This window comes from Euleptes europaea, chromosome 18, assembly GCF_029931775.1.
Source record: "Euleptes europaea isolate rEulEur1 chromosome 18, rEulEur1.hap1, whole genome shotgun sequence".
Lineage (NCBI taxonomy): Eukaryota > Metazoa > Chordata > Lepidosauria > Squamata > Sphaerodactylidae > Euleptes > Euleptes europaea.
In genome coordinates this window covers 22611027-22625142 of record NC_079329.1, presented here as the reverse complement: position 1 = coordinate 22625142, position 14116 = coordinate 22611027, and the positions used below count along the sequence as shown (strand labels likewise).

At 45.2% G+C, this 14116-nt stretch overlaps 1 protein-coding gene across 1 annotated transcript in view; it reads left to right on the top strand.

The window, feature by feature from the left end:
* Positions 1–13903, top strand: part of LOC130489465 (G protein-activated inward rectifier potassium channel 1-like) — a 33570-nt gene extending 19667 nt beyond the window's left edge. The window contains exons 2-3 of the mRNA XM_056863189.1: positions 2138–2354; positions 13185–13903. Of these exons, the coding sequence (XP_056719167.1) occupies positions 2138–2354; positions 13185–13789 (822 nt within the window). The 3' untranslated portion in view covers positions 13790–13903. The remainder of the gene's footprint in view (positions 1–2137; positions 2355–13184) is intronic.
* Positions 13904–14116: the final 213 nt, after the last annotated feature.

Here is a 14116-nt window from a genome sequence, read left to right as displayed (position 1 = left end):
AATTCTCATAAGAACATCAGAAAGGCCCTGCTGGATCAGACCAAGGCCCATCAAGTCCAGCAGTCTGTTCACACAGTGGCCAACCAGGTGCCTCTAGGAAGCCACAAACAAGACTCAAAACTCTCAAAACTCTGCATGGGAACTTATTGTTGAGTTTTGAGAATTTGGATGGGGAAAATGTGCATCTAGAGAGCGGCAAATCCAAGGCGAAACCTCCCCTGCATAAATGGCCAGAGAGACCCGAGCGTTTGGTTATGCTCAAACACAGCTGATTTTCGCTCCCTTCAAATGCATCTTGCTTCTGTTTGGATGGGTGTCTCAAGCTCGATCTCTCATCTCGGCTATTGTTCTGTCCCCCCCCTTCATTAGCCTTTTTCCGTCTTCCTCTCAATTCTGTAAAAGCAGTTCTGCTCATATCTACTGTAGACACCTTGCTAATTTCTTCAGCTAATCACCGCAAATATATCCAGCGGCGATTCTTGCAATGGCAGCAACACTCCCCACCCCTCCAGTAACCACAATCCAAAGAACTGCTGTGAGCGCAGCTGATGTTTCTCAACGTGAGCCTTTCCTCCAGGGACAGGTGGGAGGGATTGTGTGGAGAAAAAGAAAGAGAGAGTAAAGGGGAGGGGGGAAGCTGGCATGTGTGAACTCAAATTCTTATCTCTTGCACGTATTAGGAAGAACTTTCTAACAGCTAGAGCAGTTCCTCAGTGGAACAGGCTTCCGCAGGAGGTGGTAAGCTCTCCTTCCCTGGAGGTTTTTAAGCAGAGGCTAGGTGGCCATCTGTCAGCAATGCTGATTGTATGACCTTAAGCAAATGATGAGAGGGAGGGCATCTTGGCCATCTTCAGGGCATGGAGTAGGGGTCACTGGTGGTGTGTGTGTGGGGGAGGCAGTTATGAATTTCCTGCATTGTGCAGGAGGTTGGACTAGATGACCCTGGTGGTCCCTTCCAACTATTATTCTAGTACAGAAGTGAATTTCAGGCAATTTCAAAAAAGCTCATAGAATTTTTTTTTTAAGAGCACCATTCTCAAGAGCCTCATAGAGTACTGAAAGGGGCCCACTGGAATATTTGTCCTAGGACTGATCAACGTTTCGAGAAATAACTGGTTGTCCTTCACAAAATTGTAGCTGCCTAATTGTAGCAAACACTGCTTACAGGAATGTTGGTGGCAGGTTTACTCGGGTCCTGTGAATTCAATAGCCCTTTCCCTTGATAAGGAAGGAGGAGGAGGAGGAGGAAGAAGAGGAAGAAGAAGAAGTCTTTATACCCCCTTTTTCTCTACCATTAAGGAGTTTCAAAGCAGCTTACAATTGCCTTCCCTTCCTCTCCCCACAACAGACACCTTGTGAGGTAGGGGAGGCTGAGAGAGTTCTGAGAGAGCTGTGACTAGCCCAAGGTTACCAGCAGGCTTCAAATGAAGGAGTGGGGAAACCAACCCAGTTCACCAGATTAGAGTCTGCCGCTCATGAGGACGAGTGGGGAATCAAACCCAGTTCTCCAGATTAGCGTCCACGACTCTTAACCACTACACCAGTTTTACTCACCATAGCTGAGCACTGGCGCACATGTACGTTCCTACACACATGCACCCATTTACATGTTGAAATGTTGAATTTAAAAGATTTTATATTGTCTTGTAAGTAAGGGGATGAAAAAGGTTGTGGGTTGCTGTATTGGTTCACAGAAAAACCTGAAAAACCATATAAGCATGTAACCCCTTTTGAATAGGCCTAGCCAAACTATCACACAACAATGGGATGTTCACAGGAGGTGAAGACATTTTTGTTTCGTTAGGCGATCCCTCAGTGATCCCTCCTTCCTGCCCAATGTTTTAATTGTTGTTTTGATGTCTTTGTATGTATTTTTGCAATGGTTTTAATTGTTTTAATAATGTGTGGTTGTTTGTTTGGTTTTAACATTTGATTTTATGTATGTTTTAACATGTTAACTGCCTTGGAGCCCCTTGTGAGGGCACAAAGTTGGGATATAAATTTTGAAAATAATATATAACATGCAAGCTGTCGAGTTCTCCAGAACTGTTCACCAGGCAGGACAAATTTGTACTCCTTGGCAACTGAAGATCTGTTCTTTACTCACTGGGATTTTCTCCTCTCCGTCTATCTTTAGTCACGACAGACACCAGAAGGCGAATTCCTGCCACTAGACCAGTGCGAACTAGATGTTGGATTCGGAACCGGGGCAGACCAACTGTTCCTCGTTTCACCCCTAACCATCTGTCACGAGATCAACGAGAAGAGCCCTTTCTTTGCCCTGTCACAAAGATCCCTCAGGAGTGAGCAGTTTGAAATCGTGGTCATCCTTGAGGGGATCGTTGAAACAACAGGTACCAATCTGGGATCCAGTGTCTTTTCCAGCGATGCGTTTCTCAAGAGAAAGAAGCTCCCTTTCCCCTTTTTCTTGAAAGCTCGGCCTCAGATTTTTAAGGCCATGCTGGGGCTTCTTCAGTGGCAAGGGAAATGCTCTCCTCAAGCACTGTTTTTGGGCACTTTTGCACATGCTGAATAATGCATTTTCAATCCACTTTCAATCCACTTTGAAGCTGGATTTTACTGTGTGAATTGGCAAAATCCACTTGCAAACGATGGTTAAAGTGTACTGAAAGTGGATTGAAAGTGCATTATTTGGCATGTGTGAAAGTGCTCATTTGTAACCATCATTTCACATGTTCAAGGCCTGTGCCTTGTACTAGAAGCAGACTTCCTCCTGTATTGAGTCCTGATGCAAATTAAAATCCACTATGTCGGAAAGGTATTGGCTGGAAATTAGGAAAATGTTTTTTACAATAAGAGTTGTTTGACAGTGGAATCGGCTACCTAGGGGGGTGGCGAGCTCCCCCTCACTGGCAGTCTTTAAGCAGAGGCTGGACAAGCACTTGTCAGAGATGCTCTAGGTAGATCCTGCATTAAGCACGGGGTTGGACTAGATGGCCTGTATGGCCCCTTCCAACTTTGCGATTCTATGTTGGTGATGAAACACCTTTCTGTGAGCCATTATCTCAAATTCCCTGCCAAGCAACTTTTCTCCCTGCAAGGAAAAGAAAGATATCTTGCTCTTGCAGTGAGAAAAGCAGCTTGTAAAGGGTGATCTTGATCAGGAAAATGGTGGCAACCTGCACTTCAAGTTGACTACCCCCATTCTGGTCAGATCCAGAGAAATTAGGACAACCAGTGAAGGAGTCATTGTGCCCAAATGGCAACTGCATCTGCTAAGCTGCCATTCAGCAGGAAGTACCTCAGATCAAGACCTTCAATCGAAAGAGTTTCCGTCTAGACATTAGGAAGAATTTTCTAACAGTTAGAGCAGTTCTTCAGTGGAACAGGCTTCCTCGGGAGCTGGTGATCTCTCCTTCCGTGGAGGGTTTTAAGCAGAGGCTAGATGGCCATCTGCCAGCAATGCAGATTCTATGGCTTTAGGCAGATGATGAGAGGGAGGGCATCTTGACCATCTTCTGGGCATGGAGTAGGGGTCACTGGGGGTGTGGGGAGGGGAGGTAGTTGTGAATTTCCTGCATTGTACAGAGGGTTGGACTAGATGACCCTGGTGGTCCCTTCCAACTCTATGATTCTATGAAGAACTTCCTCATGATGAAGCCCCAAGGCACCTGGGTCCAGGAGGGGGGAGAACGGGTCTCAGGAGAGTTGTGCATCAAACACTTTAAGAGACCCTACACACACACACACACACACACCCTTTCTCTTTCCTAGTTCTTTGATTAACGCTATGTGGAAGAGGGTCCTTCAATTTGTGGCAGCCTAAGGAGGTAGTGTCATCATATGCTGATGACACTACATTATTGGCAGAAAATAGTGAAGATTTGAAACGACTACTGCTGAAAGTTAAAAGAGAAAGTGCCAAAGCAGGACTACAGCTGAACATCAAGAAAACAAAAGTAATGACTACAGGAGAATTACACAACTTTAAGGTTGACAGTGAGGAAATTGAAATGGTTCAAGACTTTCTATTCCTTGGCTCTACCATCAACCATATGGAAGACTGCAGCCAAGAAATCAGAAGGAGATTGAGACTAGGAAAGGCAGCCATGAAGGAGCTAGAAAATATTTTGAAGTGTAAGGATGTGTCACTGGCCACCAAGACTAGATTAATTAATGCCATCGTATTCCCTACTACTATGTATGGGTGTGAAAGCTGGACAGTGAAGAAAGCTGATAGGAAGAAAGTAGATTCCTTTGAAATGTGGTGTTGGGGGAGAGTGTTACAGATTCTGTGGACTGCCAAAAAAAACAAATCAGTGGGTTATAGATCAAATCAAGCCTAAACTGACCCTAGAAGCTAAAATGACTAAACTGAGGCTATCGTATTTTGGTCATGTCATGAGACGACAAGAGTCACTGGAAAAGACAGTCATGCTAGGAAAAGTGGAGGACAGCAGGAAAAGAGAAAGACCCAACAAGAGATGGATGGACTCAATAAAGGAAGCCACAGCCTTCAATTTGCAAGATCTGAGCAAGGCTGTCAAAGATAGGACATTTTGGAGGACTTTCATTCATAGGGTCGCCATGAGTCGGAAGCGACTTGACAGCACTTAACACACACAGAAGGAGGTAGTCTCTGGTGACTCATGGAAAAGTAGCTCAAATAAGGAGCTCAGCTACACTCAGCAGCTAGTGAGACACAGTCAGGACTCCAAAATGGTACACTTTTTTTCCCCTGATGCCCCCCAAGACAAAGTTCCAGAAGCTTGTTGGCTCCATAAGAACATAATAGGAGACCTGCTGAATCAGACCAGCGGTCCATCTAGTCCAGTATCCTCTTTTCACATAGTGGATCTGTCCTGAATCTATTGCTCATCCACTACATTGCGGAGGTGGGGATTAGTTGTACTATTATGGGAGAGGGACAACTGGTTAGCCACTGTGTGTAGCCACCCCGAACTTCATAGGTAGTCTCTCTTTTTTTTAAAATGTAATTTTATTTTTCATAAAATTACATATAAGTTTCCCAACAAACAATTGAAAGTTACAGAATATTTCATATCAGCCCGTTGTTGTTGAAAATACATCATTATTATATATTGAAAATAAAAAGAAAAACTTCCCCTTCATCCCCCTTCATCCTTTTCTTAACCTGTGTACTCTTTTGCACTAAAAATTCTAATCCAGATATTGTTTGATATTATATTATATTTAAATGTACTTGCTTAATTGCTCATTGTTTCATTCCTAACATTATGTCCATTTTCTTTCCTTTTTTAGTAACTATTAATTGTATCTCTTATAAAGAGTTCTTATATCATCAATTTAACCTTAAAGCAGTTTTAAAAAGAACAAAACATAATATCTTCGATTTCTTCATGGGTAGTCTCTCATCCAAGTACTAACCGGGGGGGGGGGACCCCCTTACATAGAGCTAAATATGAGAGCCAGCGTGGTGTAGTGGTTAAGAGCGGTGGACTCTAATCTGGAGAACCAGGTTTGATTCCCCACTCCTACACATGAAGCCAGCTGGGTGACCTTGGGCTAGTCACAGTTCTCTTAGAGCTCTCTCAACCCCACCTACCTCACAGTGTGTCTGTTATGGGGAGGGGAAGGTGATTGTAAGCTGGTTTGATTCTTCCTCAAGTGGTAGAGAAAGTCAGCATATAAAACCAATTCTTCTTCTTCTAAATAACACCCCATTGTTATTATTAAAGAAACAAGATTTTATTTTCTCTGGGGAGCTGACAACCCTATGTCCTGTCCTAGCTGTTTGGAAGAAAGTTGTGGTGAGGGCAAGGTATTTGGCACATGCTCAGACGAACCCTTTCCTCATTATTACTATGGTACTTTGCAAGCTTATATTTAGAAAAATGTTATGCGGGGGGGGGAGGCCTTGGTAGTCCCTCCTCAACCTTATCCAAGTTTGTCCAGTTCTCTTTAGGATGACCAATCTATTGCTTGTGGACCCAATTCATCAGGGTAGTACTGTCGCCTCAACAGCTGCACTGAGCTTTCTCAGAGTCTTACTAATGAGTAAAAAAAGAAGTATAAGGTCTGATTGAAAAACTCCTTCCCTTCCCTTCATAGGTCAATACAAGAGAGAGGCAGGCTCTTCACCATTTCTCTGGTATATCAATCAGACTTTCTTCTAATGTTAAGAACAGAGAGAGTAGTGTTGTTTCCGCAGTATTAGCAAGCAACAAATCTTCTTAGTTTTTGCTACAGGAACCAGTACTGCAAAAAAAAAAAAATAGAATTCAGGTCAGATTTTGTGCTGGTAGGGAAAAGCTTGCAATCTGTTTAACACTTGCCAATTACTGGGTATTTTAGCTGTCCATTTGGTATTTATGCCTCAGGTTTTGTAGCGGATATTTTGTGGAATAAGCTTGAGCCTAGGTGTTTAAAAAGAACTCTATTGCACCCCATCATGTGCTCTCTCTCTCTCTCACACACACACACAATCTGCCAAGTCACCCCTTAGGTAGGGTTGTCAAGTCAACAACCTGGAGAAAAATGTCCTATCCCTTTAACTGAAGCTTAATGTACTGTAGGCAGTTGAAGCTTTTCATTGAATGGAAGTAAATGACATCACCTGGTAAATAACATCCAATTAAGCCTCTGTTAAAGGGGCATTACTCCCACTCCTCTGACTGCCAACAGGCCTTGGGGGGAGGGAGATTCCCTGTCCCTTTAAAAGAGGCTGAAGTTAAGAAATAGGCAGTTGAAGCTCTTCATGGCATGGAGGGAAATCACATCACCTGGTAAATAACATCCCATGAAACCTCTATTAAAGGAACAGGACATTATTTCTCCAGGCAGCTGCCACCCCTAACAAGCTTTACCCACCCACCCCCAATATGCCAGAATCTCCTACCTCTTGAGCTGCCCAAAACATCTAAGCTCCACCTTCTAACTCAAGAAGAAGAGTTGGTTTTTATATGCCGACTTTTTTCTGCCACTTGAGGAAAAATCAAACCGGCTTATAATCCCCTTCCCTTCCTCTCCCCACCACAGACACCCTGTGAGGTAGGTGGGGTTGGGAAAGAACTGTGAGTAGCCCAACGTTACCCAGCTGCCTTCATGCATAGGAGTGGGGAAACAAATCCAGTTCACCAGGTTAGCCTCCGCCGCTCCTGTGGAGGAGCGGGGAATCAAACCCAGTTCTCCAGATCAGAGACCACTGCTCTTAACCACTACACCACGCTGGCTCTCTGCTACTTCTGCCTCAGTCAGCTGGCTCGCAATTCCTAAACATTACTAATGCTCCTCTTTCCAGACCATGGGTTCCACCCTCCCACTCTCTTAAACCCCCCAAGCAGGCAAAGCCCCAGCAACTAGGTCACCCTAATTGTGGAAATAGTGGAGGATCCCCATTCCTCGGTGGTTTTAGCTCAGAGGCCAATTTGCTTCCATGCCAGGGAGAGATTAATGGGAAGATTAATTATGTGATTTTCCCCCTCTGGTGCCATGTTAATGAACCTTTATGCAATGCTGGAAACAAATTTAAAAAAAAAAAAAAAACCTACACAGCATTGATTTCAAGTTGTGCAAAATGAATAGAGTCCTGTGCTTATAGGAGAGAGGGGAGCAAAGAGCTGCCCATGTTACTCCAGGACTTAATCTAAACCAGGCTTTGCAACCTGAGAGCCGGGCAAGCCCCAGTAACAGCTGTCAAGTTCTGCGGTCGGTCTCCCTCGGCAATTGCTCTTTACCATTGTTGTTTTTAAGAGCCATGGCTTCTAAGATTAGGCATGGAGAATCCTGGGAGACCACAATGTTCTCCCACAGGCTTCTCATATGTTCCCTGTTTGATCTCCAGTTTGTGTCTTGTTTATTGCCTTACATAAGGGCTAACCTTGTCCTCTGAAGCATTTTGCTGGCAAGGGATTGTCTATACCACCTTCATGGGCATGTGTGTCGTTTTATATAAGGGCTCATCTTAGCTTTTGGAAGGTTTTGCAGGCTGGTGATTGCTATATGATTTTAGGGGACATTCTTATTATCATACCATAATGGCTAATTCCACCCATGAAGGTTTTGTTGGCAAGTGGTTTTCGTGCATGTGCTTAATGTCTTATGTGAGGACTTATTTTACCCTTTGAAAGCTTCACTGCCAAATGATGACTATGTGACATTATCAGAAATGCTTAGAATCATTAGTGGAAATGCTTTGAATCATACCATAAAGATTTGTGGCAAGTGATGGCTCTATGACATTAGTGGATATGCTTATTGTTTATTTTACCTGTGACGGTTTTGCTGGCTGGTGAGTTTAGTGGACATGCTCATTGTCTCACCTAAGGGTTTATTTTAGCTTTGGAGGGTTTTGCTGGCAAGTGATGGCTAGATGACATTAGTGGCCACGCAGGAGAGTCAGCAATACAACATGTTTGCTATTGTTAGGTCCAATGAGGTTTAAACAGAAGTGACAGAGCTGGCATTTATTTCATTTGGATCCTATCCTTCCTCGAAGCAATCTGCAAAGTTCCTCTCCCCTACATTTTATCCTCAAAGCATGTCTGAGAGGAAGGCTTGGCTGAGAAGGAGTGACTGGTCCAACCGCGTCTCCTGAGATACATGGCTGAGTGGGGATTTGAACATGTTCTAACACTTTAGCCAATGCACCTCTCTGGTTCTTCAGGGGCAGGGAATTTATAATAAATACCTTCTCCCTCCAAATGGGAGAGACAGTGCAATTTTTCATGGCAGAGAGAGAGAGACATCTGTAATCTTTATCTGGATCCTGAGGGGGAAATCTACAAGGAAAGGTGAAGGCTTGAGCCATTAAGAAGTACAATTATACCTTTCCAGTTCTTCACGCTCACAATGTAAAAAATTTAATACAGGCTGGAAATGTACTCAATATGATTCAAAGTGTAGCAATGCAGACAGTAGACTCTGTTGCGGCTGAAGGCTGCCTGGTGCCCTAATTCTTCAGATTCGGGGCAGCCAGGATCCTTGGCTATGATTTCTTAGTAGGGACCATGCAAAGAGAGAACTTCAGTTATTCCCAGGATGATTCAGGAAAGAGTAGTAGCTCAGTGGTAGCAGATGTATCTTGCATGCAGAAGGTCCTGGGTTACAGTTCAGGATTCCCCAACCTTGTTGAGCCTCAAGGGCCCTTTAAGGATGTTGAGAACTGTTAGTAGGTGTCATGGCTGCAGTGGGGAGGGTGCTGAACCAATCACAAAAGGGCTGCTGTGGAAGCTGGTGCCAATCACAGAGTGTTGGGAGGTTCCAAGCCAAGCATTGTCCTATCAGGGAAGCCTACAGGTGTTCTCTGAAGACAAAGGCAATGCCTCCTAGGGTAAGGTTGCCAGGTCCCTCTTCACCACCGGTGGGAGGTTTTGGGGGTGGAGCCTGAAGAGGGCATGGTTTGGGGAGGGGAGGGACTTCAATGCCAGAGAGTCCAATGGCCAAAGCGGCCATTTTCTCCAGGTGAACTGATCTCTAGCTGCTGGAGATCAGTTGTAATAGCAGGAGATCTCCAGCTAGTACCTGGAGGTTGGTAACCCTATCCTAGGATCTTCTGAAACACATGTTGTTTGACTGGGGAAAGCCAGGATTGGTTCTTCGATTTGAGAATGAGACACTTTGTAGAAGAAGGAAGAGGACACCAGGAAATACATTGGTGGGCACCATATTGGGGATCACTGAGTTAAAAGATCTCAAGACCTGCCTCTGCCTGAGACCCTGGAGACCTGCTGCCAATCAGAGTAGACCACAGTAAGAAAGATGAAATAACAGTCTGGTTAAGTATTAGGCAGCTTCCTATATTTTTCCTATACTTTTCTCCCTCTCTCATAATACTGGAATGCGGGGTCATCTGCTGAAGCTGGAGGGTGAGAGATTCAAAACAAATAAAAGGAAGTATTTTTTTCCACACAATGCATAGTTCAATTGGGAGCTCCCTGCCCCATGATGTGGTGCCAGCTGCCAACTTGGAAGGCTTTAAGAGGGGAGTGGACATGTTCACAGAGAAGAGGGCTATCCATGGCTCAAAATGGCTACTAGTCATGATGCATACCTATTCTCCCAGGATCAGAGGAGCAAGCATGCCTATTACATTAGGTGCAGTGGAACACAGGCAGGATGCTGCTGCAGTTGTCTTGTTTGTGGGCTTCCTAGAGGCACTGGTTGGCCACTGTGTGAACAGACTGCTGGACTTGATGGGCTTGGTCTGATCCAGCATGGTTTTTCTTATGTTCTTCTAGTCATCCCTGCTGTTCAAAACAGATTCTGGGGCAGAGCCCTGGCTCAAGCTGAGCCCCGAGCCACTGGGGGAGATCTTCTCCACCCATTTCTTGCCACGTTGATTCTTGGGTCCATTTGTCAGCAATGCTCTTTAACCTCGCATTGTTCCGAATCTCCTGGCTGGATGTGGCAGCAAGGAAGGGGTTAATGAAACCTGCATTAGCGAATCTAGTTAAGTCAATAAAGATTGCTAGGAGACTGACTGTCACCAGATGGAGCAACAAGTCATTCATTACCCCAACAGGGAGCAGGGCTGAGGTTGGAACTGTGCTAACTTAGCACTGAACTTCACCCCATATGCCGTCCTCTTCTAAAAATAGCTGACCCTTCCTGGAAGCAGGTGATCTTGCCATAATAAATGTTAGAAGCCCCCCTCTCCCTTCCCTTCCAGGGCTATTTGTGTGCTGCAGTTCTAACTGGAAGACAAGATGGAATATTAAGATGAAAATCTCAGCTTTTTTTATAAGAGCAAGTTTCTAGCCCTTATTTTCTTGGGCGATGCTTACAGAAGTCAGAGGAGACTGAACAGGATTTCTAATGGTAGGGCTTCAGTGCTCTACATATCCCCTCCCCGTGACTAACAGAACCAGTTATGCAATGCAGTGAAAAAAGCGGAAAAACAAGAGGGTATGCAGATATATTTGGTTTGCATAATTCATACAGGTTGCGGAATCCTGCGTTTCTTGTCACTGAATTTTAAAGTTACTTTAAAAAAACCCAATGGAGTACACACAGCCCAGAAGGGACTTTCTTTCCCTAGTAGAAAAAGCCATTTCACATCAGATACTAACGGTGCATTCCTAAGGAAAGTTACTCCAGTCTAGACCCATTCATTTCAATGGGCTTAGACGGGAGTAACTCTCCTTAGGAATGCACTGAGACTGCTTGTTTCTCCAGTTTAGACAAATTGCAGAAAGCAGCATGCATTCTACTGCAATAATTGAGTAGTGCCAGGTGCCTAAACTGGTGCTCAGATTTCCCATGTGGTAATCTGGATGGGGGAATTGCATAGATTTATGCAGCTATGCTAGATGTGCAGAGAAATCCTATGCAGAGTACTCCAGTCTAATCCCACTGAAATCAATGGTCTTGGGTCGCAGTAACTCTGTGTAGGATGGCCGTTAGTCTCCCTGTCCTCGTGATGAATGTATGTGCCATCAAGTTGCAGCCAATTGATAAAGACCCCAGCAAGGGGCTTTCAAGGCAAGTGAGAACCACAGGTGTTTTGCTATTGCCTTCCTCTTCAGAGTCTTCCTTGGTGGTCTCCCATTTAATATATAGTGGCTCAATTCAGATGTCATACTAAATCATGGTTAAGAAATCACCACTATGGTTTTACACGGTATCTGCATTAGCAAACCGGGGGGGTTTGAACCAGACTTACACGCAAATCACAGTTTGGTATACTGTCTGAACTGAAAAACCATGGCAGTGGTTGGCAATCAGAATCAGAAACAGTGGTTTGTAGTGAACCCATGAACACATGAAGCTGCCTTATATTGAATCAGACCTTTGGTCCATCAAAGTCAGTATTGTCTACTCAGACCGGCAGCGGCTCTCCAGGATCTCAGGCAGAGGTCTTTCACATCACCAACTTGCCTAGTCCCTTTAACTGGAGATGCTGGGGATTGAACCTGGGACCTTCTGCATGCCAAGCAGAGGCTCTACCACTGAACTACGGCCGTTCCTCCCACATTTGTGATCCATTGTCTGGCATTATTATCTGAACTGAAAACTATCCTGCTTCCTCTGTGGAAAATGGGTGAGCAGGTGGGAAGTGAAAGCAGAGAAGCATTCTAAATTATGGGTTGCCAGGAAACTCAGACCATGGTTTCTGTTCCAAACTATAGTTGGTGCAAACTTTGGTATAACCCTTGAACTATGTGTCACTTTTTAAAAATTCTATGACTATCAGGGAAATAATTTGGGAGAAAAACATTTTATTCCACCCAGGAAAACAAGGAATTATTAATACAGATCCTCAGTCACTCAGCATTACTTGTTACCATAGGCAAGTATAATAGCTTGGCTTTTCCTCCTGGGTGTGGCTTCTCTTGCTCTAGAAAACAGCACTAATTTTGATTCTGAGAGCAGGAAGAACTGGCATTTGAACAAATGATCAGGTGGGGAATGCCGGAAACCAAATCAAGTGCCTTTTGGTGAAAGGGGTTTTGCTCCACAGTCCACAGGGTGGATTAGGGAGGCTGAAACCCAAATCTATCAGGACCATGGACAGATCACTGGGCCACCCACAAACAAGCCAGGCACTTGAGGGTTGGGGTGTTTTTCCAGCTAAAAAACCTGGAGGCTGACGGAGAACTTAAAGAGAGCATTCCTAAGCACGCCTATGCAGAATCTCAGTTCTGCAGTAGGGACAACTCCCCAGAAAAATGTTGTCAGGATAGCAATGAAACGTCTTGCAGGGATGTATGTATCTCAAACTTATGGCAACCCCGTTGGGTTTTCAAGGCAAGAGACGTTCGGAGGTGTGCTGAGAGAGTTCTGAGAGAACTGTGACTGGCCCAAGGTCACCCAGCAGGCTTCATGTGGAGGAGTGGGGAATCGAGCCTGGCTCTCCAGATTAGAGTTCGCTGCTCTTAACCACTATGCCATGCTGGCTCTCACTTGAGCTAACCTGTTAATGGCTGCCCTGACTTGGATGGCCCAGGCTAGCCTGATCTCGTCAGATCTCAGAAGCTAAGCAGGGTCAGCCCTGGTTAGTACTTGGATGGGAGACTACCAAGGAAGACCAGGGTCGCTGTGCAGAGGAAGGCAACGGCAAACCACCTCTGTTAGTTCCTTGCCTTGTAAACCCTGCTGGGTTGCCATGAATTGGCTGCGACTTGACGGCACTTTCCACACACATATTCATTGGCTAAATGCTGCAACTCTAGTATATAACCTGAGGTGCCATCATCTGAAGTCCGGCCCTCATTCTATTATAATTTTTGTCTCTCTCTTAGGAATGACATGTCAAGCCAGGACCTCCTACACGGAAGATGAAGTTCTCTGGGGCCATCGTTTCCTCCCAGTGATGTCTCTGGAAGACGGGTTCTTCCGGGTGGATTACTCTCAGTTCCATGCAACCTTTGAAGTTCCAACGCCTCCGTACAGCGTCAAGGAGCAGGAGACGAACTTTGCCCTTCCGTCGCCTTTGAACACCCCTGTGGGGAGCAACCGAAGCCGAAGGGAAAAGATCTCCTCGCTCGACGGTCTGGATATTTTTGAGGAGAAGAGCGGCAAGCTTCCCAGCAAATATCACAGACTTTGTTCGGGGAAGGAGGATCTCCAGAGAGGGGTCTTGAGCCTTTGCTCTAGCAACGTTGAGAAAGCATGCAGCACCGGCGACCTCCTAAAGATCCAGCAGATCAGCTCCGTTTGCAGCATGGAGGATGGCGGGGAAAAGGCCAAATCGGCAGCCTTCAAAACCAAATCGGAGCTTTTGGCTCGGTCCACCGGGAACCTTGAACTTCAACAAAAGCCCGCAGTCATGCGCACCTTGGGAACGGGATTAAACGATCATTTGCCTGCCAAGCTACGGAAAATGAACTCCAGTCTCTTTACCTAAAGATCAGCCGCAGCCGGACATGGCTGCCTTTCAAACTCCCAAGTCTCTCGGATTATTACTGTGAAGATCTGAACCATGGCCACGCAACCAGCGCCGACCCCATTTTAACTAGAATAAAAAGCATAGCTTCACCTGCAACGGACCGTAGTTGAGTGAGCGGGTTTTGCAACGGAGGAAAGCTCTCTTGCTGGTTCTGCCGGTTCCGAGTTTTGTAGCTCCACTCGTCTTCCTTTTAAACCATGCCCATCTCATGCTGGTCCTTCTCTGTCCGCATCTTTAAAGAAGCAAACTGGAAGCCGTTATTCTGTAATAAAAGTGCTTCTGAGA